This window comes from Schistocerca serialis, chromosome 1, assembly GCF_023864345.2.
Source record: "Schistocerca serialis cubense isolate TAMUIC-IGC-003099 chromosome 1, iqSchSeri2.2, whole genome shotgun sequence".
NCBI classification, from domain to species: domain Eukaryota; kingdom Metazoa; phylum Arthropoda; class Insecta; order Orthoptera; family Acrididae; genus Schistocerca; species Schistocerca serialis.
The window spans coordinates 309,318,681-309,345,621 of NC_064638.1; the positions used below are offsets into that span (position 1 = coordinate 309,318,681).

Below are 26,941 nucleotides of genomic sequence, written 5' to 3' on the forward strand. Positions count from 1 at the left end.
GAACTGCATTTGACCTGGATTTGTTCACAGTACCATTTATAAAATCTAACAAATACATCGAACGCCCCTCTGGTGGGCGGCGGGACGAAGTTGCTATAAACTATCAATTAATGTAAAATGTCGTTAAAATTCTTTTAAACAGTAAGAGTGGGCTCGTGTCAAAACTTTAAACAATGGATTCGCCGCGTTTTGAGCTCTAGTCACTTATAAAAGAAAATGGGATATGGGAATTATGTCAACTATAGGTACCAAAATTGTCAAGTTTAGGAGCAGGTCCATTTTAGAGTATGAATTTTAGGTGCACTTCAAAGGTTCAGTTCCCACTATTTTTACAAAAGTTTAAACTATCAGTTTAAAAAAAAACGTAACGAGCTACAGTTCTATTCTAATACAATATTTTACTAACTCGCAGTTATCGCACAAATTCTAACAACATTCAGACTTACAGGCATTGGAAGCACAGATTTCGGAAGATGAGGCATCATCTAATGAACGCCTTCTAGTGTGTGATTTACGGAGCTTAGGCCTCTTCGATTTCATATGCTCCGGAAAATCAAAAAGTGTCGGGATAGGATCACTACTTAGCCAATTCCCTCCAGTCTTAGCCCTATAAAAACATCAGGATTAAAATTGACCGACACTGTAAACATAAATTATAAATATACATTGTAAATAATAACTAACCTATCAAAACACTTCTCCTCGAAGTACTTCGATGTGCAGATGGCTTAAAGTTGTTCCGTTTCAGGGCCTGTATCCAAAACTGCCTTCGGTTTTCATCCTTAGGGAAACTATGAGTAGGAACGAGAAACAGTTATACTTACTTCTGTAACCAAATTATCACAGATACTTTCCAAAATGTTATATGAGTCTGACTTTACAGGCATCACTTTCAGCACTTTAATTTACGTGATACTCTATTTCAAGTGTAAAAAAACATATAAAAGTCACTTCAGCAGATGTCAATAAACCCATCTGCACTATGGTAGAAACACACATGAAATGTAATGCCATTTCCCCCGACAAAACGCTGAGTATGGCCATAAGCGCAACACGAAACAACCATGTTTTGCCAACATTCATGTGACTTCAGCCCAGAGATGTTGGAGCCACGAAAATGATGTCAGGGCCAGTCTATTATATTTATGGTCGAAGCATTCATTGCAGATTCCAATGGTCAATCAGACAAGTCCCAGGTTGTGAATGAATCCTCTTTCAGTGCATGATTTTGTTTGGATTCAGGCCAACAAATGCATACATTTTTGTTTTGGCACTTACAACATACGGCAAACAAATATCACTGTTATGCTTGCTGTTTACAGTGTCTAATGATCATGACTGTTCTTTGGACTCCTATCTGCTTAAATTATCTGTATTAGTGGACAACAAATCAAATCCAAGTACATGGTATTAATGTGTTCCCTTATTTGAGACTACTTGCACCCTGGTTCCATAGCTAACCATCAATTGCCCCTTCATGTCAATAAGCAGTCTGAATTTTCTTTTGTGATGTATAGCGAATACCACATATTCTTTACTGTCATTTCTTGTTAACAATATTAGCTTATTCCCAAGAATAAGCAGCTTTCACTCGGTTAATACTCGGCAGGAATCAAACCTGCATTTGGATCAGACTTCCTTAACTCTTGTGCAGAAGGGTATGCAGTATACTGCTGCATCCATTGTCAATAAGCTACCACTTGAATTCAAAAATCTTTGATTCTTATTGTATTGTTGAGGTGTGCGTACTGTAAGACCTTCGGTACACACACGATCAGATTATTTGACTTGTCGCTCTAACGAAGTAGGTGAGTGTCAGCAATATGTCTTGTGGTCTTATCGTGGCGTGTTTATCTTCTGCCGTTAGGTCAGACGATAGAAATGCCACTTGCACGCCTAGAGCAGCAGATTGACGGTGACCAACTTTAAACAGAACTTGATTAATTTTCACACACATTTATTAAAATAATAACATAAAATTACTTAAGTTGATTCAGGATGCTATTTACTATTGACAATCTGAAGTTCCTTTGGTCTTGGTACGTTAATCTTATTCTCACATATCTCTGATATTTGACAAAGTGTCTATACATTAATCTTCATGGCTATGTACAGGAATATGATAATCTTATTAGGCGCAGACTGAAACTTGACTACACTATGGCAGACTGACTAGTCGGAGGTCTGTACACTCGTTATAATACCTCGCGCGTTCATGTATCACTGCGCGAGTGTGATCCGCGAGGAGAAAAGGTTCCACGTTAGCAGTGATCTCATTGGCTGCGTTACATATTAATATGCAGATAGGCGGAAGCAGAATTTGGTCCGTCTCTAAGACAGCGCCATCTCGTAGTGCGGAGACGGACGAGCGCTGTGCCGGCACTGTTGTGCTTAGCAGGGCTCGCTCTAGTGGGAAAGTTGTGTACCCGCTGACTACGCGGAACTATGTACACAACAATTGTTGATTGTGTTCACTTAAACTTATGGACTGACTTTTTTCGGGTTCATGAACATTTATTTTTATCTGTTATTACTTTTATGTTGTAATTTCATGTACTGACATGTTCCATGACCTTGGAGATCTGATACTCAGTTTGGTCCTACAGAACTTGACGTTTAAATAAATAAGTTTTCAGTGGAGCTAACAGGAATCATTGACTCAGGCAAAGGGCAAACACTGTGGTGCTCCATACGCACCTATACTTGTTTAACAATTTGTGAAATTGTTTATTAGTAACATCGGTCTTTCACTTTCTCTCGATACCTGCTCCTGTATCCTGCAACTGTTGAAGATCTATTTTTCTTTACAGACCTCCCATATGACAATAGCTGCCTTCAGTGCTTTCTGTAAGGTCTTACACTTTCCCAGTCAGACTGCCTTACTTCTCTCTACAAACCATCTTGCTGATCAGTCAAACAGTGGAAGATTCTCAGATTCATCTTCACACAGTTCATAAATCTGAACAGTAACACTTCACTTCTGTCTGCGCACTGCTCAATTGATTCAGTCCACTGAATATGCAGACTTTATAAAGTTGCTCTCTGTAGAATCTAGGTGAATTCTTATGCTTCAATCTTTTGGCAGCTGCACCTTTGAGTTCATAAGTGTTAAGTGGATTAAGAGTTTAAGGAAGTCCTGTGCAGAGCCCTATACTCTCAATTTCACAATTGCTAACCTATCAGAATCAGCTCGTTATCCCATCAGGGAACACCATCTTCAAGGTTTTGAAAGAATGCTTTCACATCCTCACTGGGGTTTCCACTTAACACTGGTACAGATAGCAACAATTAATAAATTTTTGTTATATAATGCTACACAACCTGTAATTAAGAAGTAATGGTCACTTTTATCTTCTTTTAACCGCAGAATATCTCTGTACAATTCATTAACAACATTTTGACTGCAATATGCTGAGTTCTTTCATTCTGACTAGCCTGGGAAGATTAGTCACTAAAGTAAAAAAAAGAAAAGCCTATAAATCCATCATTGTTTTTTGTATTATAAGCCAAATTTGAGCACACTAACCTGAATTACAGCATTGTTGGATGAAACTTCCTGGCAGATTAAAACTGTGTGCCCGACCAAGACTCAAACTCCCGAGTTCGAGTCTTGGTCGGGCACACAGTTTTAATCTGCCAGGAAGTTTCATATCAGCGCACACTCCACTGCAGAGTGAAAATCTCATTCTGGAAGCATTGTTGGATGTTCATGCTGCTGCTGTTGTGGTGCGTAGCAATCTGCTACTTTGTACTCTCTCCAGTGGGTACTCTGGCATTTTTGACAGTTCACACTTTGTTGCACCTGTTCAGGACTAGGATTTCCCAAATTTACCCCATGCTGACACCATGTGTTATGAGGTATTCTTTGCTGACGACACCATATGTTAGCTACTAGCCAGACATAGGCATTGGTTGTATATAGAGCAGAAATACACAAACAGTGAGGAGGAATTTTATACAAGTTTCTTTCCAAATACACATTACATTAGCATGCATGTTACACCAACCCATCATTTCTGACCTTGGTCTGAATAGTTGTGGCCTTTTTGAGACTCATCAGTGCAAGTTGAAGAAGACTTGACCTTTCGTTCGATCCTCAGCTAATTAAACAGCAATTCTGCTGACTGTTTGTCACATGTAGGCAACCAGCAACCCAACTATTGAGGAGGCATTCCATGGCATACATCCGTCTTTACTCTCATGAGCAGTGTGTGAGCATGTACAAAATGATGTCAGCTACAGGCTACCTTTATTCTTTATGAAATACTAATGTCTCTCTTTTTGCAAAGTTGCTTTGCAGGATTTTAAGAAATAATAAGTTACTGCCCCTCAACAAATTAAAATATTGAGAACACATAGAGCAAATCTGTTGTGTGTTCTAGTATTTCAACTTATCATATCTTCAATGAAACTTGAAGGGTTGACAGGAAGAGCATATAGCATTGTTAAGTTCCTTTCTTACATAAATTTTCAACATACAGGAAACATATGATAACAATTTGCTGTTTTGTGCTTTCTGCTCTACATCTACATCCATACTCCGCAAGCCACCTGACGGTGTGTGGCAGAGGGCTCTTTGCTTTCCTGATAAGCTGATCATGAATCTTTTTTGTGTTCTGTCCCTGGTTTTGCATGAAGTACTGTTGGTAGCTATTTCAGGAGACTTAGAAATAGTCTGGTTGAGATGTGAGAAATTTGTAGCTTGCCTGATAAAAGTGACATATTTCAGTTAATGTTATTCCTTATGTTGATTTTCTTACTTAAGACAATATACGTTAGTACCTGTGAATTATCGATCTGTTATTTAAAGGAATTGGTATTCATTCAAGATTTAATTCAATTTTTTTTGTTGCTGCAAGCAAGTTGTAAGTGATTTTTGTAACAGCAATTGTACCACAAGAAGGCAAACACAAATTATTATAAAACTATGACAGTTCCAATTTTGCCATATGGTTATGAAATGTGGACAACTGACAAAACTGAGGGAAACAGAATAAAAGTGAAGCAGCTCTTAGATCACATTCCAAATAACAATGTAAGGGAAGACTGAAATAAAAAAAATCTCAGCAAATAAGCCACATTGGCCACAACCTGTCCGTAGTAAACAGCTAGTTCATTGTCAGCAAGTTGATAAATTGATAGATCACGTCAAAGTGTTGTGGAGGAAGTCACTCAGATTCATTGGTGATATTGCATTAAACTGTGACTGCAATGCTTGTGCAGTATTCCTGTACAATTCTAAAACCACAGTACACCACACAACACAATTATCTACCAATTCTACTTAAATCGGTAGACAGAAGTTGTCATTAAAAATTAAATTATTTACAGACACAGTTGCATGACATATGATGCCTCTTCTGTTATTCTCATAAGAGAACTCTATCCCAAGAATTCAGCAAGAGACTCCCTAAAATTTATGTCAAAGTTTAATGTCCTTTTCTACAGCATTGTTCATCTGGGTTCAAGGAATCTTCTGTCTGGTGTATTCCTTGGAACTGCAGTTGGTGATGAGGTGTGCTGTGACCCAGCACTGCACATAGACAAACATATACCTCAGACAGAATGTACACAAATCGATCAAAGGAAAATATCTGGAATACATAATGAAACCCGAGTTCACAGAATAACATAATCTAACACTAATGAATACCAGAATAACAGTACAACTCTACATGTCTACTCCTTCAAACAATGCAAAATTCAGGATGGAATGTAACAATACTATAAAAAGGATAGTTGCTACTCGCCATGTAGCGGAGATGCTGAGTCACAGAAAGGCACAACAAAAAGATTTTCAGAAAATGAGCTTTCGGCCAATGATGCCTTTGTCGAAAATAGACAATATACAAACACACACTTACGCAAATGCAACTCAAATACGTATGACGACAGTCTCTGGCTGCTGAAGCCAAACTGCAAGCAACAGCACATGATGGGAGAGGCAACCGGGTGGTGGGGGCAAGGAGGAGGCTGGGGCAGGGAGAGTGAGGGGAAGGGGAGGGTAGGGATGGGGGATGGTAAAGTGCTGCCTGTGGGAGCATACAGCAATGAGGTGGAGAGAAGATAGGGCAGCTAGGTGCAGCCAGGAGATTAGACAGGGGGTAGGGGGGTTAGCAGAAAAGAAGTAAAATGATTGAGAGTATGTTGGTGGAATAGAGGGCTTTGTAGTACTGGAATGGGAAGGGGCTAGATGGCTATGGACAATGACTAATGAAGAAGGTTGAGGTCAGGAGGATTACAGGAACGTAGGATATATTGATGGAGAGTCCCCACCTGTGCAATTCAGAAAAACTGGTGTTCATGGGAAGAATCCAGATGGCATAGGTCATGAAGCAGTCATTGAAATAAAGAACATCATGTTGGGTGGTGTGCTCAGCAATGGAGTGGATCACCTGTTTTTGGCTACACTTTATCAGTGCCCATTCACACAGACAGACAGCTTGTCACTTGTCATGTGCACATACAATGAAACACAGTGGTTGCAGAATAGCTTGTAAATCACATTACTAGTTTCATGCCCTTCAAAATATCCTGTTCCTGTAACCCTCCTGGCCTCAAACTTCATTAGTCATTGTCCTTATCCATCTAGCCCGTTCCCATTCCAGCACAACACAGCCTTCTATTCCACGCTCAGTCTTTTTACTTCTCTCCTTTTCCACTATTGCTCCCCCCTACCTGCAACTTCTAGACTGCTCCCATCTACCCACCCTCTCTCCTCCTCATTGCTGTATGCTCTCACAAGCAGCACTTTACCATCCTTCACCCCCTACTCTGCTATCCCTCCCCCTCACCACACCAGCCTCCTCCTAGCCCCCCCCCCCCACCTCCTCCCCCCCTCGGCCCAACCAGTTGCCTCTCCCACCATGCGCTGCTGCTCGAAGTCTGGCTTCAGCAGCCAGAGACTGTGGTTACGCAATGCGAGCGCGCGCGCGCGTGTGTGTGTGTGTGTGTGTGTGTGTGTGTGTGTGTGTGTGTGTGTGTGTGTGTGTGTGTGTGTTTTTTTTTAAAGGCCTTGTTGGCCAAAAGCTCACTTTCTGACAGTCTTTTTGTTGTGCCTATCTGCGACTCAGCATCTCCACCGTATAGTGAGTAGAAACTACCCTTTCCATAATATTGTTTACCCATTCACAGACATCATCAAGGGAGCAGAAATTTTAACATGATAAATTTGCATGTGTTTCAGGACTTTAACCCTGGTAGGGTACACCCCTGAAACTGTCACATGAAGTGTACAACAGGGTCACAGTGAGCTTCAATTATTTGCTGAAGAAATTGTCTGAATATAGAATTTTGTAAATTGGACTCTCATGTACTAAATTCATTTTATTTCACCACTCCCTTGAACTTTTTCAATTGCTAGTAGTATTAATTCATCCAAAATTAGAGACTAAGTAAAAATTGTCATGGAAGCATTTCAGTGGGGAAACTTGGAAGTCACCTGGATCTAAGGACTTTTGTTTGTTGTTTAATTAGATGAAGACAGTATTCATTGAATGAAATGCACATATTACATGAATATTTTTAAATGTTCTCAGTTATTCATAAATAATTTCATTCATTATTTCCACCCTCTTGGAATATGGACTTGATTGTTATCAGCAACTGAGAGGCCCGTTCTATTAGGGACAGATGTGTTCCAACAATTACTGTTCTTCATTGGTGTCTGATGATTCATCAGACTAATCAGTTTCATTATTGTCCAAAACTGCTGCCGCAGCATAAGCTTCAGAATCAGTTTCATCACAAAAGTCTCTTTTGTCACTTTCATGGTTGTGATCTTCTGAATATGCATTTTGTACAGCATATTCCGTAAGTAAAACATTTTCACATACATGAACTTCACACACAGTGACAGAACAGATACACAATGTGTACTCCAGGGACATAGTGACCCTTCAAAAAATATTTCTGTCAAATTAATTAAACAACAATGACTCACAACTTCGAACATCCATCCTCTTCTAAGTATCACTCAGTGCTGAATTTACATTGGTGGCACTGGTGTGTGCACAGTAACAAACAAAACACTTTGGGGTCAGCGTCACCCTGGTGTACATTTCTAGGGTTAAGTCTCAAAATTTCTGCATCCTTTCAGCATAAGGACATGGTTCAGTCTTGAAGAACAGTTGTGTACTAATATGTCATGATAAAAGGTTCTTTAGTAATGTGAACACTGTATTTCTTTTGTATAGAGGTAACAAGCCAAAGAAGAATTTATAGGAAACTGTGTTGTTATTTTTATGTGCAAAATGGTAACATTCAGTTTTTCACTAATCAGAATCAATTTTCCTTAAGCTATCATTTGGTGTAGTTACTGAGCTTTACATGAATAAAATCAATTTATAAAACTATGCTTAAACTTTTTCCCGGAGTCAATCCCAGATACTTGGCTACCATGAGTAGTGTGCTCCCAATTATGCTACTGGAACACACCTTTTAGATCGACTTAAAGCTTCATCCTGTCACAGGGTCATTCCAGTCCCTGTCTAGTGCACAACTTTGTCTCCCAAATCAATATAGTGTACGAAACTTCGTGGCAGATTAAAACTGTGTGCCCGACCGAGACTCGAACTCAGGACCTTTGCCTTTCGCGGGCAAGTGCTCTACCATCTGAGCTACCGCAGCACGACTCACGCCCGGTACTCACAGCTTTACTTCTGCCAGTATCTCGTCTCCTACCTTCCAAACTTTACAGAAGCTCTCCTGCGAACCTTGCAGAACTAGCACTCTGTAAAGTTTGGAAGGTAGGAGACGAGATACTGGCAGAAGTAAAGCTGTGAGTACCGGGCTTGAGTCGTGCTTCGGTAGCTCAGCTGGTAGAGCACTTGCCCACGAAAGGCAAAGGTCCCGAGTTCGAGTCTCGGTTGGGCACACAGTTTTAATCTACCAGGAAGTTTCATATCAGCGCACACTCCGCTGCAGAGTGAAAATCTCATTCTGCAATATAGTGTACAATTATAAAATTTTGGGAAAATTCCATTCCTTGGTAACTTTAAGTATTTCTTCAGCTATTGAACACGAACTATCTGAATGGCTGAAGAATTCGCATCTGTGTACAAGTCTAGTAATTATTTCTCTAAGCTATTGTATAACTTGGTTACTGACATTAGCGAAGCTCTGTATCAAACCAGCTGCTCAAGAAATATTCAAATCACATCTGGGGTTAACCAAGGGTGTGTGCTTCCTCTTCAACAATTTGGAATTAGATACCAGTTCAATGGAGAACTTTTTAATCAAGCCATACATGACTTATAAATGATCAACTCAGTTAACCTGGGTCGCAGACATGTTACTTTCAGATGACAATGTTTCAACAGTTTGTACATCTAAAGTTTGCAACAGTCCATCAACTTCTTCAAGAATGCATATGAGTGATTTGATTTGAGTATGAATGCTCAGAAAATGAAGTACTCACACAACCTACTCCTGCAAGCACTCTCCCAATCTGTGATGATGTCAGCTTTTATACTTATTTCAGAGAGACAGATCTTTCTTCTAATATGACATTCTCTCGCCATGACATAAAAGCTGGAGCAATTGCATCAGCAGAAACTGAGGTCATCTATAAAAATAAAACAGTAGGATTATTTAATGAGTATTGCCATTTGTCTGAGGGTGCTGGGAAGCCATACAGAAGTCACCATCATTAGTCACAGGGTAGTTAGTTAGTTGTTGCGTGTTCCATTGATGAATCTCACGATATAGTAGCCGTTATGATGTGGAATGTGTCAAGTGCACAAGAAATGCATATATGAAACAAGATTTTTTTATGTATGTATTATTTACTCCATTCCCTTAAATGGCACAAAATGCATATACTATATTTATAGATTTATTTATTCCTATTCAAGAATTCATCTGTGGTATTGGAGTTGTCAAGGAGATATGATTTCAATTTATTTTTGAAGCTATTACTGCTGTCTGTCAGACACCTTATTTCATCTGGTAATTTGCTGAAAATTTTTATAGCAGCATATTTTACCCCTTTCTGTATCAAAGTCTTATAATCATGAATGTCACTTTTGTTTTTAAACTGGTCCATGTAGTTGAGAACAAATTTCATTAGTGAGTAAATGTACTGTGAGGCTGTTGTAAGAATTCCCTATCTTTTAAAAATATGCCTACAAGACCTACAAGATGTGCAACTATGAACCCCACACATTATTCTAACCACTTTCTTTTGAGCAGTGAATACTTTTTGTCTAAATGTTGAGTTACCCCCAAAATATTATTCCGTATGACATCAGAGAGTGAAAGTATGCAAAGTATGTTAGCTTACTAATTTCTATATCCTCAAAATTGGCAATTATTCTGATTGCAAAAGTTGCTGAACCTAGTCGCTTTAGAAGATCCAAAATATGAATTTTCCAATTAAGATGCTCATCTATATGTACACCCAAAAACTTAGTATGCAGTACCCTGTCTACTGACTTCTGTTGATGTGTTATATTTATTGAAGGAAATGTACTTTTTGCAGCAGAAAATCGGATGTACTGTGTTTTTTCAAAGTTTAGAGCAAGCCCATTTGCAGAAAACCAATTAATGACTTTTCCAAAGACCTTATTTGTATCATTTTCAATTGGACTTTCTTTCACTGGATTAATAATGATGCTTGTATCATCAGCAAACAGTGTCGGTTCAGCTTCCTGTTTCAGATAGGAAGGGAGGTCGTTCACATATATCAAGAACAGAAGGGGACCCATAATTGAACCCTGTGGGACACCTAATGTTATTTCACCCCAGGTAGATGAAATGGCAAACTTATTTAAATCACTTGACCCATATAAGGAAACTTTTTGCTTCCTGTTCTGTAGATATGATTTAAACCACTCATATGCTATTCCCTTTATACCATAGAATTATAATTTCTGTAACATGATGTCGTTGTTCACACAATCAAATGCTTTGGACAAGTCACAGAAAATTCCTATTGGTGACATTTTACTATTTAAAGACTCTATTATGTGGACAGTGAAATTGTATATTGCCGTCTCAGTGGAACAGCATTTTTGAAATCCGAACTGTGATTTACTAACAAGGAAACCTCCCCATCACACCCCCCTCAGATTTAGTTATATGTTGGCACAGTGGATAGGCCTTGAAAAACTGAACACAGATCAATCGAGAAAACAGGAAGAAGTTGTGTGGAACTATGAAAAAAATAAGTAAAATATACAAACTGAGTGTCCGTGTGGAAGATATGCAACATCAAAGAGATTGTGAGCTCTGGAGCGCCGAGTGGTCACGTGGTTAGCGTGAGCGTCTGTGGAATGAGAGGTCATTGGTTCAAGTCTTCCCTCGGGTGAAAAGTTTAATTTTTTATTTTCAGACAATTATCAAAGTTCAGGCACTCACAAATAATCAACTTCACTCTCCAAAATTCCAGGACATGTTCAGATTTGCTTGGACATATGCAGGATTTGACGGTCTACACATGGAAAAATTTGAAAACGTTAAAAACATGTTTTGACAGAGCACAGGGAAAACTGTGCGACTGTGAAACTGTTGCATCCATTTGTTGCAGTTTATGTGACAAACTCCCCTGTTTTCATCACTTTTTTGGGAGTGATTATCACATCCACAAGAAAACCTAAATCGGGCAAGGTAGAAGAATCTTTTTACCCATTCGCCAAGTGTACAAGTTAGGTGGGTCGACAACATATTCCTGTCGTGTGACGCACATGCCGTCACCAGTGTCATATAGAATATATCTGACGTGTTTTCCTGTGGAGGAATCGGTTGACCTATGACTTTGTGATCAAATGTTTTTGGTTCCCATTGGAGAACCACGTCCTTTCATCTACTAATTGCACGGTTTTGCGGTGCGGTCGCAAAACACAGACACTAAACTTATTACAATGAACAGAGATGTCAATGAACGAACGGACAGATCATAACTTTGCGAAAATAAAGAAAGTAAACTTTTTGCTCGAGGGAAGACTTGAACCAAGGACATCTCGCTCCGCAGCTGCTCACACTAACCATGGGACCACGGTGCTCCTGAGCTCCGCTATCCTTGATGTTGCTTATCTTGCGCATGGACTACTCAGTTTGTATATTTTGCTTATTTTTTTCATAGTTCCACACAACTTCTTCCTGTTTTCTCGATTGATCTGTGTTCAGTTTTTCAAGGACTATCCACTGTGCCAACTTATGACTAAATCTGAGGGGGGTGCGATGGGGAGGTTTCCTTGTAAGTATCCCATTACTGTTGAGGTGGGTAACCACTCTTGAGTACATTACTTTCTCGAAGATTTTTGAAAATGCTGTAAGCAAGGATACTGGCCAATAATTATTGACATCTGTCGTTTTCCCATTTTTGTAGAGAGGCCTGAAAGTGGCATATTTTAACCTGGCTGGGAAAATACCTTGAGTTAGTGATGCATTACATATGTGACTCAGAACATCAGCTGTAATTGTAATCAGGTTCACACGGATTGTCAACAACCAGAGTGAGTATAATGACACACTTCTGAACCAATTCAAAAATTCCTGTAGGAGCACAAACATAGGTGCATGAGAAGCTCTAGTAGACGATTCCATTCTACAGGACTTAGTCAGTTCAGCTGGAGTTGATCTGTACAGATGAGACTGCAGAAGATAGGAAACAAATTTGAGAAATAGTCACTTTGGCAAACCCAATCACATTCTCTGGCTATAATTATATGCAGCATATGTGCATATAGGTTTTAGGTGTGGACTGGTCTCCTAAACCATGAGCAGTATCAATTGCAAGAGAGAGTTGGAGATTTGGAAATGAGTGCAAGCTGGCACTGACAGTGCTGCCACACCTCCGTTTCCACTCATTGATTTTATTTAATTTATTTATTCAGCCAGGGATCATTTCACAACGACATACCTACAGATTTGCGATCACAATACAATGAAAATAAATAGCTCAAATTATATAATACATAGAATAAATAAGTATATGTTTATGAGGATGGGACAGGTGGTTGGCCATGGCATTTATGAAGGAATCATCCTGGCACTTGCCTGAAATGATTTAGGAAAACCACAGAAAACCCAAATCAAAGTGATTGCACAGAGCGAACTTCATTTACCCAAATTTGAGGTCAGTGTCTTAACAACTGCACTGCCTCATTTGGTTGGTAGATTAGAAAGACATCTGTATCTGTTGACATACTACACAGGCAGTGGAACCACATTCATGAAAGAACTGCAGTGTCGTGTGACCTACAATGCGTTTTCCAACCTCCTCAATAAATGATAAAATGGTTTGTTTTAGCTATTGTATTTATAAATATCAATCTTGACATTGTGTGAAAAATTGCAACTAATTCATAGAATGTCCATATGGGATACAGGAATAGTAACATATTGTGGTCTTTGACAGACTGTGCTTCAGTACGACTTCACTGCAGGAATGCCAAAAATTGCAGACACTGGGTGTTGCAATTCGTTGAGTATGAAAGTGTCAATTTTTCTGGCTGGGGAAAACTGTGGCTCCATTGAACTACTACATTTCTTGCTAGTGCAGAGCTATTTTAACAAGCTTCTGCAGGCTCATTTCTGTGTGGTACTTCCACAATAATAATAAATAATAATAATAATCATCATCATCATCATCATTATTGTGTCTGATACTGTAAGTTTTATGTATATCATTGCAGGCAAGATGCTCTCTGAAGTGAAGCTACCATTCACTCACATACAAGGTGTCCTAGCTTGGTAAAAATTTTGAATGTTCTATGACTTTGGAAGCTTTAGCAAGATATCACTGTTAATTACTATAGCCCATAAGATTTTATCTTGTTTATTGCTAAATCGCTTGAAACCATATGCAGAAAGTATAATTGGGGATTATGAAACTGGCTTTCGTAGAAATAGATCCACTACTGACAATGTACTTGCAATCAGAATAATAAATGAAAAAGTATGGGAACCAAAAAAAATTTCTTGTTTATCAATTTTTATGAAAGCTATAGACAGGCAAAACCTACGCACTGTAGTGATGGACTTGTGATTTCCAATTAAACTTATAAATCTTTGTAAAATGCACAAGGATGATAATGTAGGCAGGGTTTTGCTAAATGGAATAAAATTGACGATTCCAAATATAAAAATGGGCTAAGAATGGAAGATGTTCTGTCCCTTCTTCTCATTAATGTACTTGGGATGAAACTCAAACTAGTACCTACTCAGGTCCTCAAAAGAAATAAAGTTAGGTTTTAACATATGCAGATGATATAGCACTCATTAGAAAAAGTGAAACGGAAGTTCGACTGATATATGTGGAGCTTTTAGAAGAAATGTCCTGTGGTATTGTCCACAGATCATGGTGCCATATCAAAGTCGGCAATGCGAATCGATAACAGAGACATTAGCGAGGGCTCGCTGCAACTCTAGAAAACATGCCCCTCCTTCAGCATAGCAGTGCCCTTATGCTGAGGTCAATATAGTGCCACGCATCCAAGAGATCATCTGAGTTTGAGACCTCAGCTACAGCAGTCAACATCATCATGTAGCACAGTGATCAATGTTAAAGTTTCAGATGAACTTGTACTGTTGTAAATTTCGAACATTGTATCTCAACAAAACAGTTTGTTACTTAGTGCATCAAGTGATGCTTTCGTAGTCAATGGCAGTGGTAAATTGTCAACACTGGGGCAACGAACTGTGTCAGAGTTAAGTAAATCTTTTATTCGTTTATATAATAAAATAAACTAATATTTCATGTGTTCCAGTCTGATGATACTTCTCCCAGAGCAATCAAAGAATCCACAGTTATGGCCAGATAAAAGTAGTTTAGTCTGGTCACAGCTCATCCAAACATGCCCTAACCAACTTAATGATCAGAAAATGAAATACATGTTATTTCAGAAATGTAGAGATGAACAAGCAACCAATTTTGTATCTAATAATAGGCAAACGTAAATCTGAATTCAGTGAACAGTTCAAAGATAAAGAATTACAATCAGAGACAACTATTAAGTGAAAATGTGACTGCAAATTGCTAGTGAAACTACTGATCCATACAAAAACTTCTAAGCTACTGACAAGGAAAACTAAAATTAGTCTACCTAACAAAATCATCAGATCAGTCCTAAACTATGGAGCAGAAACATGTAGTTTAACTAGAATGGAAGAACACCGATTATAAGTATTTGAAAACAAGGTTATTGGAAAAATCTTTAGTCCATCCTATGATGAAGAATCACAAAGCTGAAAGAGAAGACACAACACACAAATCCAAGCAAGAAGCAACAAAAATAAGCATAATAAATTCCAGAAAACTTAATGTGCATTTCATCTCATAAGAATGAAAGAGGATCAAGTGATGTGAAGAATATTCATGGAGAAGTCATTTGGTAAGACACCCAGGGTACATGGGCAAATGAAATTAAAACAATATGCAATAGAATGGGTGTAAATAATTGGTAAGAAGCAGCACAAGGTAGAAGCATTTGGAGGCAACATGTGAGGTCAGCACAGGGGCTTCTAGACCTTTAGAAGCCAAGAAGAAAAAGAAGAAGAATGTCTACTTCATTGCCACATACAATGGACATTAAAACATGTGGTTGCAGGAATACAGTGCAACATTTATCAGGGCACCACTTCAAATGGGTATGGGGGATTACTTTCTTTCCTGTTTTGCCATGAGAGGAGACTCTACCCTCAGAACGTTTTCTCCCCCCCTCTGTTAGTGTAGTGTGTTGTATATCCTCGATTTGCTTGATGGCATGTGGCTCATTGTAAATTTTGTGAGTTCTGCATCCATCAGCATATACAGCTCACCAAATGTGACTGTGACTGTGACACTAACATCAGATTAAAAATTGTACCAGTGGTGGCTTGTGCAAAATTTTATCAATGTGCTACAATGTGGCCTTTTGACTTACAAGGGTAGTAACCATAACTAAATTGAAAATATTAACTTTATGTATATAAACTGAACTTTTTAAATTATATAATCAATCATTTAATATTGTGAGGCATAAAATAAAATTTAAAAAAAAGAGGGCTTTGTTGGAATCAAACCGAGCCAGCAAATTGCCAGTCAATGCACATGACCACTCAGCCATGGCACAGTTATGTCGGGTGTTCCTAAAGAATGTCTCATACTCTACATATGCGCAACAAATTACACACCCTTTCAAAGAAATACTGACTTGGCGCTGAGGTTAACATAGCATTCATAGTGCCGGAAGTGATGACATCACGTCATAGCATGCACAGTCGAAAACAGACAGCTGTGTCCCTTCTGAGTTGTCAGTAGCACAGCTGACAACAATTCAGCACTCGACACTGGTTTCTAGTTATTATGGGGAGAGCAATAAAAAAACAAGGTGTCATCCATTTTATATGCATACCAGCCCCGCATTTGAAGAGAGATAACATAATTTTAGTGCAATTTCCAGCTCGCATCCAAAGAGAAATGGCATAATTTTAGTGCAATATTTACAGTATGGTGTAGCACATTAGCACATGATAACTAGCTGCCAATGAATTTAAGAATCTATCGCAATCAAGTGACAACAGTTTTACTTTTTATTGATTATTTCTTGAGGAATTCATATAATATTGAAAGACAAGTGATTGATTAGTTCACCTCATGCTTGCATCCTGCATATTATCTCATTGGGGGACTAGAGCACAGTCTGTGTGTTTATTTTCCAGTACTTTCTTCATATTGTGCTTAGTTATTTATCATTTTCTCACTCTGTCAATATAGTTACTTAATTTTAGAGGTTAACAAAACAAAAAAACTCAGTATTGATTTAATTTTTCAGGATTGGTGTGAACTGAGCACAAAAAATCTTTGTAAGGGCCATATTTTGGAAGAATACCTGAAGGAAAGAGAAAAATCAGGGGTTAAATTTCATCGAGTAGTTTATGTTGGTGATGGTAAGAATGATTTGTGTCCATGTCTCAGACTTGGTCACTCGGACATCGCTTTCCCTCGATGTGGGTATGCTCTTGCAGAAGTCTTGTGTGGTGGTGGCCAAGAAATAAATGCATCAGTCCATACCTGGAAAAATGGAGAAGAAATTATGAAGCACTTGTCAAATTATCTCAATTCTGATTATAGTAGTTGAGATAGGTATTATGTCACTTCTATTTGGATAATTTATTTCCTGTGAAAACAAAAGCATGCCATAGCTTTGTTTTAAAGGTGTATGCCTCTGAATGCAGCTTGCACTGTTTAAAACTTAATTTTAAATGCTGCTTCATGTGAGATATTGTAAACAATGTCATATTATGTTTGAACATGTAAATGTATTCAGTATTCTGATACCCTTGTTATCAATTAAAACTTTGAAAGCTGTACAATAAAAATATAACAGACTGCATTTTATTTATAATATGGAACTATATGACTTACACATATACTTTGTCCAAATTGGTATGTAATCAATGTGCAATAAGACTGAACAGAACTTATAGTGAAAAACATTTAGGAGGCTATGTGAAACAACCCTACCTTGGACATTTGGTGCAATCTAGCAGATAACTGGCACTGACAACAACGCAGAAGTTTTACAATCTGATATTCCAAGAGAATTAGGATGCACAGTTCTGATAGAGACCTCTTGTAGAAGAAATATTTTATTGTCAGAAGATGATCAAATAAATACTGAAGTCAAGCATTTTAAATTCTTAAGAATGAAGATAGATGGTAACCTCTTTTTGGAAGTACCACATTCAGTATCTTGTTCAGAAACTAAATGTTGCCATATTTATTGTAAGAACTCTTTAAACTGTATCTGTCAGTGAAACTCAAAATCTTGTTTAATTGGATAGATAAAAAAAAATCTACTCACCAAACAGCGGCAGAACACACACGTAAAAGACTGTTGTGATCGGCAAGCTTTTGGAGCCAGTGTCTCCTCCTTCAGGCAGAAGGGTTGAAGGGTGAAGGAAAAGGACTTGGATAGGTCTAGGAAAAGGGGTAGATTTTGGGTAAGTTACCCAGAACTCACCATATGGGATTAGAAGGAAAGTATTCCAGACAAACCGCTGATGGAATGGGAACTGATAACTGTCTGGAAAATAGAAACATTTGACTCACTTTCATATGTCATAATTGATGTTTTTGGCAACCCTGCAGCTGTCATTTATTATTTAAATAATGAAACACTGCACAAATTATATATTTTTCCATGCTTAGCTCGACGTTTTTCGAGAATTTTTTTTTTCTCGTTGTCAAGTACAAATATTTACGTAAGTATTTTGTGTGGCATCTGCATCTGTGTTGTTATGTGTCTCTTGCACTGTCAACTTTTATAGGTTATCAGGTAGTGTGCCTCCTCAGTTATGTAGATAAATCTCCCATACACAAGCAAATTATCACTTACATTGTTTGTTTGTGTAACATCACAAAAAATACAAACGTAAATACAGCACCTGACTGAGAATAAATTCTCAAAACACGTTTTGCCCTGCATCAAAAAATACATATTTGGCATTGTGTTTAAAGCAAAAACATTTGAGCAACATAGAGTGAGTGAAGGTTTGAACTAGCGCTACAAGTGGCCAAACAACGAAACACGCTAAATATGAATCGATAAAGCTGTGATGGTGGTCACAACAATCACGAAATTGCACAAGTGCAGTAGAGACAAAGCAGAATACCATGTGAGATCTTTTTAAAGTGTTGTCATAACACTGATAAAGCAATTCCAGAACATCATTTTCTTCAGTATTCACTTAAAGGCTTTCATAACAACAACAACAACAACAATAATAATAATAATAATAATAATTATTATTATTATTATTGATGCAGTTCCTAAACATAGTAATGAAAAATTGGAAAACCACACTTAATATCCAAACAAATTCAAATATCACATCACAGCCAATACAGATTAAGCGTGGAATATACCAAGGAGACTCATTAAGTCCTTTCTGGTTCTGCCTTGCTCTGAACCCACTATCCAATATGCTAAATAATACAAATTATGGATACAATATTACTGGAACATACCCACACAAAATCACACATTTGCTGTACATGGATGATCTAAAACTACTGGCAGCAACAAATCAACAACTCAACCAATTACTAAAGATAACAGAAGTATTCAGCAATGATATAAATATGGCTTTTGGAACAGACAAATGTAAGAAAAATAGCATAGTCAAGGAAAAACACACTAAACAAGAAGATTACATATTGGATAACCACAGCAACTGCATATAAGCGATGGAAAAAACAGATTCCTATAAATATCGAGGATATAGACAAAAAATAGGAATAGATAATACAAATATTAAAGAAGAACTAAAAGAAAAATATAGACAAAGACTAACAAAAATACTGAAAACAGAATTGACAGCAAGAAACAAGACAAAAGCTATAAATACTTATGCTATACCAATATTGACCTACTCATTTGGAGTAGTGAAATGGAGTAACACAGACCTAGAAGCACTCAATACATTTACACAATCACAATGCCACAAATATAGAATACATCACATACGTTCAACAACAGAAAGATTCACATTAAGCAGAAAGGAAGGAGGAAGGGGATTATCGACATAAAAAAACCTACATTATGGACATAATAGAGGGAAACATTCCACATGGGAAAAATATATCTAAAAACAAAGATGATGTGACTTACCAAACGAAAGCACTGGCAGGTCGATAGACACACAAACACACACACAAAATTCAAGTTTTCGCAACCAACGGTTGCTTCATCAGGAAAGAGGGAAAGACGAAAGGATGTGGGTTTTAAGGGAGAGGGTAAGGAGTCATTCCAATCCCGGGAGCGGAAAGACTTACCTTAGGGGGAAAAAAGGACAGGTATACACTCGCACACACACCCATATCCAACTGCACATACACAGACACAAGCAGACATTTGTCTGCTTGTGTCTGTGTATGTGCGGTTGATATGGATGACCTCAAAAGTTAAGTCCCATAGTGCTCAGAGCCATTTGAACTGTGAAAAAGGGCATGAACCGGTTAATCTACTAAAACATACATATGGACATGTGTGTAGAAGATAACACCAGATATGGCAGCAAAAGTGAAAGTACACTCCTGGAAATGGAAAAAAGAACACATTGACACCGGTGTGTCAGACCCACCATACTTGCTCCGGACACTGCGAGAGGGCTGTACAAGCAATGATCACACGCACGGCACAGCGGACACACCTGGAACTGCGGTGTTGGCCGTCGAATGGCGCTAGCTGCGCAGCATTTGTGCACCGCCGCCGTCAGTGTCAGCCAGTTTGCCGTGGCATACGGAGCTCCATCGCAGTCTTTAACACTGGTAGCATGCCGCGACAGCGTGGACGTGAACCGTATGCGTAGTTGACGGACTTTGAGCGAGGGCGTATAGTGGGCATGCGGGAGGCCGGGTGGACGTACCGCCGAATTGCTCAACACGTGGGGCGTGAGGTCTCCACAGTACATCAATGTTGTCGCCAGTGGTCGGCGGAAGGTGCACGTGCCCGTCAACCTGGGACCGGACCGCAGCGACGCACGGATGCACGCCAAGACCGTAGGATCCTACGCAGTGCCGTAGGGGACCGCACCGCCACTTCCCAGCAAATTAGGGACACTGTTGCTCCTGGGGTATCGGCGAGGACCATTCGCAACCGTCTCCATGAAGCTGGGCTACGGTCCCGCACACTGTTAGGCCGTCTTCCGCTCACGCCCCAACATCGTGCAGCCCGCCTCCAGTGGTGTCGCGACAGGCGTGAATGGAGGGACGAATGGAGACGTGTCGTCTTCAGCGATGAGAGTCGCTTCTGCCTTGGTGCCAATGATGGTCGTATGCGTATTTGGCGCCGTGCAGGTGAGCGCCACAATCAGGACTGCATACGACCGAGGCACACAGGGCCAACACCCGGCATCATGGTGTGGGGAGCGATCTCCTACACTGGCCGTACACCACTGGTGATCGTCGAGGGAACACTGAATAGTGCACGGTACATCCAAACCGTCATCGAACCCATCGTTCTACCATTCCTAGACTGGCAAGGGAACTTGCTGTTCCAACAGGACAATGCACGTCCGCATGTATCCCGTGCCACCCAACGTGCTCTAGAAGGTGTAAGTCAACTACCCTGGCCAGCAAGATCTCCGGATCTGTCCCCCATTGAGCATGTTTGGGACTGGATGAAGCGTCGTCTCACGCGGTCTGCACGTCCAGCACGAACGCTGGTCCAACTGAGGCGCCAGGTGGAAATGGCATGGCAAGCCGTTCCACAGGACTACATCCAGCATCTCTACGATCTTCTCCATGGGAGAATAGCAGCCTGCATTGCTGCGAAAGGTGGATATACACTGTACTAGTGCCGACATTGTGCATGCTCTGTTGCCTGTGTCTATGTGCCTGTGGTTCTGTCAGTGTGATCATGTGATGTATCTGACCCCAGGAATGTGTCAATAAAGTTTCCCCTTCCTGGGACAATGAATTCACGGTGTTCTTATTTCAATTTCCAGGAGTGTACTATCGACCAAATATTCATTGACAAATAAAAATATGGCTTTAACTCTGGGGTATTGGCTACAGGTTTCTCTGATCATCAAGCAATTAAATTGACTTTAGAGAAATCTCATAAGAAAAGTGACAACAGGGGATATATTGAGAGAAGATTAATTAATGATGACAGCATAAGGGTCTTTAATCTCATGTTAAAAAATGTAAACTGGGACATGGAAAGCAATAGTTCTGTAGATATAAAATTCAACAAGTTCTTGTCAAATTATAAATACTGCTGTGATATTTCATTCCCTCTGAAGAGAATGAAAATAAACAAAAAATTAAATTCATGGATAACAAGTGAAATCGAAGAGTCATCAGAAAGTCTTAGAACGCTATATAAGTGTGCAAAGCAAAATACTACCTTGAAACCTTAGCTATAGTTGCTGCAAAGAAGCAGCACAATGATTCATATATCAGAAAGGGTAGCAACAATCTATGAATTCTATGTGGAAAGTTATTAATAATCACACAGTCAAACATGAAAATGCAAGTAATAAAATCACCATAAAACACATAAATGAAACTGTTGATGATCCACTCCTAATAGCTAATATATTTAATGATCATTATATTAATGTAGCCCAAAACCTAATCACAACTAAATATAACCCAATGACAAAGGTAATAACTCCAATAACTGAGAGGACAAAGTACCTATATCCCATAACACCCAAAGAAGTACAGTACAAACAGCTATCAACAAACTAAAGAGTAAAGTGACCTGTAGATTTGATGGTGTCCCTGACAAAAAGTCTGGTCCCTTCAATCCCACAAACCAACCTGACAAAATTATTAAATATATTACCGACAATGTTGTCTCTCAACTTGTGGACATAATCAATGTTTTTCCAAGTAAACTTAAGCAGTCAACAGTTTTATAAAAGTGGTGAAAAGTTTGACATTAAAAATTTCAGATCACTATCATTATTATTTGTATTTTTGAAAATAACTGAAAGAATAATGTGTGACAGATTGCTAGACTTCCTAAACAAAAATAAAATTCTTGTGAATGCACAGAATGGTTTCAGAAAAGGCAAACCTACACGAACACTCTCTTCAATTTCCTAAACGTTTTTACAAAGCTACTGAGGAAAACAAACTGATCCCTGGGTTGTTTGTGGACCTTTCAAAGCATTTGATATTTTAAATCATAATCTGCTACTGTTAAAACCATATAATTATGGCATCCGTGGTGTTTTCTATGAGTGGTTCAAATCATATTTAACTGATAGGAAACAAAGAGTGCAAATTTCTCAGGATGGAAATGTGTACCATTCTGAATATAAAAGAGTTAATTATGTGGTTCCCCAGAGCTCGGTATTTGGACCGTTGTTATACTTGATTTTTATTAATGACCTACCACAACAGGTTTCAACAGCTAATACTATATTATTTACTGACAATACCAGCTTCATTATAAAAGGAAAGAATGATTATGAGATGCAGCAAAAAATCAACAAAACAGCAGAAATGGCAGAAAAATGGTTTAAAAATAACTGTCTAGCTCACAATGACAAGTAAACTGTATGGATGAACTTCAACAAGGAACAAAAATAGGACCAATGTAAAATTTACATTATCGAATAGCCAAATTCAGCAAAAGGATTACATAAAATTTTTAGGATTATGGGTGGATGAGCATCTAAGATGGGAAATCATGTATAAATGCTTAACAAAAAATTAAGCAAGTACTGTTACATATTAAGAATGCTTAAAGATTGGTGCAATATCGAAACAGTGTTGAGTGCTTATTACGCATACATTCATAGTCTGCTGAAGTATGGTATAGTATTCTGGGTAAATACCTCTTTCGCAAAGCAGTCTTTTAAGCTTCAAAAGAAAGCTGTAAGATTAATAAGTGATGTTGCTTACAGAGCATCATGTAGAACTATCTTTAAGGAATTAAAAATCATGATCTTACCATTTATATTTGAAAGTATCTGCTTCATTAAGAACCATCAAGTTTCAGCTTTGAATAGTGAGACCCATGATTATCAAACAAGGAACAGGGATGACTATTATAGGGATGTGCACAAAAAGTCAACATATCAGGACAATGCTGTTTACAAACCAAAAATTCTTTACAGTGCATTGCCAGATAGCATAAAAAAATAACCAAACATCAATACATTAAAACGTTAAAAAACTAAAAAATCTACTAGTAAACAACAGCTTCTACTGCATTAATGAATACCTGGAATTTTGCTCAAATCTATAGGTCTGCTTCATAACAAAAATTTGTCAAACCATTCCCAGATATAACTAAACTTCTTTTATCCATGTATGTATCTAATTATGCGCCTAACTTTTGTGCCACATGTTGCTATGACTATTTAACTAAAGTACTGGCATTTAATAGTTTGAGCAAAAACCTACCAAGGTGTTTTGCTAGCTTTTATTTTATCTGTATGTACATATATAATTTTATAATCTAATTAAGCAGAATAATGTTTTTTGTTATCAAGATGTGTTGATATGAATGATAAGATTTTGTACATGATGTAAATATGTAATATTTTATATTGCTTTGTACTTCGACTAGCCCAATATCATGAATGTGACAATAGGGGCACTAAATAAATAAATAAATGGTATGTTTGCAGATACCATAAACAAAGTTCAGTCTTCAAAGATACATGTAGAGATAAGGTATTTGTTCAGAGTAACCACATTATCTGTATTGCAGCTATTATGTTTTTCTCAATATGTAATCGATTTCTTACATGCTGTCATCATACTGTGGACAAATGTCAGTACACAGCTACCTATCTTTTTATGGATAAAACTGTTTATGCCACTAAATAGAGTATGTTTAGTTATTACAACATTTTGTCCTCTACCATAATCAGATACCTGCAGTTAAGATGACAGAAACAGAAAAGACTGATGCATTTGTTGTTGTAACATCAGACTCAAAAACTTTCACAAAGCTATAAAATATTTTAAAAGGTTCACTTGCCAAACACTTTGAACTTTCGAAACAAGGTTTAGTGTGTATTAAAATCTGTACCTAATCAGGGAGTCAACTAGCAATTTGTTTAAAAGTTATACAAAGATATAAACTCTAGCCAACAAGTGATGCCAGTGTGGGTGATGTTGCCTTTGAGTTTTACCTTAATAATATTCGTATCCTATTTTCCACCTTCCACAGATAATTACAATAAGACATACATAATTTAAATTAATAATATACACAGTAAAATTATAAAACACTATTAAGATGATTATAACTGCATACTAATGGGATTAACTTTTCAGATATGGAGTTTAGATAAACTTGACAACAAATATTCATTGAATCTGTTAATAATGTCTATACAAGAGCCACATGAAATTTCAGTCTTAAATACCTTTCACATCAATAGAAAGTGTATAAAGATAGCCTTTGCTGTTGTAATTGCACTTGTATAATATGAAAAAATCTGTGCATTATGAACTTCACCAAAGACTACACTAAAATGTGTAGACTTGTAAAATATATTATAAAAAGTAAAACAATTTGATCATTACATTCAAATATTTTGGAAGGCTGCTCCACCTTGTGGAAGAAACAGCAACTTGCTTCCCAAGGCAGGCTGTATGCTGCGCAACTGTTGGCAGTTCTTCCGGACCAACAGACGTGAGGTGTGGGCCGATCAACAGTGGTAGAGCATGCCACAGTCAGTTTACATCACAGTAGCAGTTCTTTAAAAATGCCAAATACCCAGTGATGGCTAAGTACATACTGATCATTTAAGATTGTTTGCAGAGCTCTGTTTTATGCATAAAAATTTGTAGGTCCTCCAGTATGTTTAAGGAATGTCCCTTCTGACTCCTATGCAACACTGCCATGCTTTCACATACATGACCAAACTTATGCTTCTCTATTTTAAGTGTGTCATGAATGCACTACCACTCATGCTTCTTAAACCTTGTCATAAATTTCCTTTTTGTTTGTCCTACACAGGCGGACCCAGGAGGAATGATCAATTTTCATGGGTATGACAGGAATGATCAATTGAAGCAAAAAAGTTTAGTAAACATGGGCTCTAAAATGTATACCTTAAGAGCTATGAACACTTCTTCAAATTTGATACTGTGAAACAAATCTCTTCCACTGCATGCTCTTTGCTTTGCATATTTCGTAAAGATGTAGTATGGACTAAAACAACAAAACTTTTTACAGTAAACATTGATCCAAAAATGCATACTTTAAAAGCTATGGGAACTTGTTCAGTAGAAGAAATGTGTTTATCAGTAGCAAAGATGAACAGGTGCTCATAGCTCTTAAGTTAAGGCATGCACTTTAGAGACCATGTTTACTGAAGATTTTTTATTATTTTGGTCTGTACTACCACCTCTCAAAATATGGAAAGCGAAGAACTTGCAGGGAAGAGATTTGTTCCACAGTATTGAAGGAGAAGAAGAAGAAGTAGTAGTGCACATAGATACCTCTGAGGCATGCATTTTAGAGCTGATGTTTACCATATTTTTTCGCTCCAAATGAGCATTCCACTCATACCACTGAATATTGACCATTCCTCTGGGGACACCCTGTATAAAACTTGTCACAACCACAGCAGTTTATTTTGTACCCTCTAGGGTCACAGTATTCATCAGATTTATTCCCGTTTCTGTGGTGTAACCTGTTTCCTAGGCTACCTGTAGTTGAAAGCCTATGGTGACATTAGTTTTCTTGTTGCTCTTAGTATTTCTTTCAGAATGCAAGCCAATAAATGTTAACATTGCATATCTTTTGTTATTCTGGTGCATCGTTGATCAAGTACTTTTGCTATGTTTAATCTTCTTGTACATCTGATGACATCACCATTTCTGTATCTATTTGCATGATGCAGTTGCACCACTGCTTGAAGCTCTTTCTCAATTTTGTCATAATCCAAAGGTTTCAAGATTCTGTGTATCATAGCCCTGAAGAAGGTATACTTATGCCCTCAGAGATGACATGATTGCCGGCCGGGGTGGCCGAGCAGTTCTAGGCGTTACAGTCAGGAACCGTGCGATCGCTACGGTCGCAGGTTCAAATCCTGCCTCAGGCATGGATGTGTGTGATGTCCTTAGATTGGTTAGGCTTAAGTAGTTCTAAGTTCTAGGGGACTGATGACCTCAGCAGTTAAGTCCCATAGTGCTCAGAGCCATTTGAACCATTTGATGACATGATTTTTTCATTTATGATTAGATCCATATTTGTTTGTTTCCTATGTATACCTGCTTTATGCTTTCCACCATTGTTAGTAATTTGAAGGTCCAGAAAAGTTTTGCTTTTCTCTTTTTCTAGCTCAACTGTGAAGTTAATTTTAGAGTGCTTGGTGCTCATCTTCTTAGCAACTTCTTGTATTTCATCAGCACATTACCTCTGTACATAAAAATAATGTCATTGACATATCTCCTATAATATATGATCTTCTTGTCTTTGTCCTCATTCACTTGAAAGAATCTGTTCTCTACATCATTTACAAAAATCTC

General features: G+C 38.2%; 1 protein-coding gene across 1 annotated transcript in view; it reads left to right on the top strand.

Annotated features, from left to right (window-relative positions):
- Positions 1–17,318, top strand: part of LOC126469376 (pyridoxal phosphate phosphatase PHOSPHO2-like) — a 40,572-nt gene extending 23,254 nt beyond the window's left edge. The window contains exon 2 of the mRNA XM_050096628.1: positions 16,758–17,318. Coding sequence (XP_049952585.1) covers positions 16,758–17,063 — 306 coding nt within the window. The 3' untranslated portion in view covers positions 17,064–17,318. The remainder of the gene's footprint in view (positions 1–16,757) is intronic.
- Positions 17,319–26,941: the final 9,623 nt, after the last annotated feature.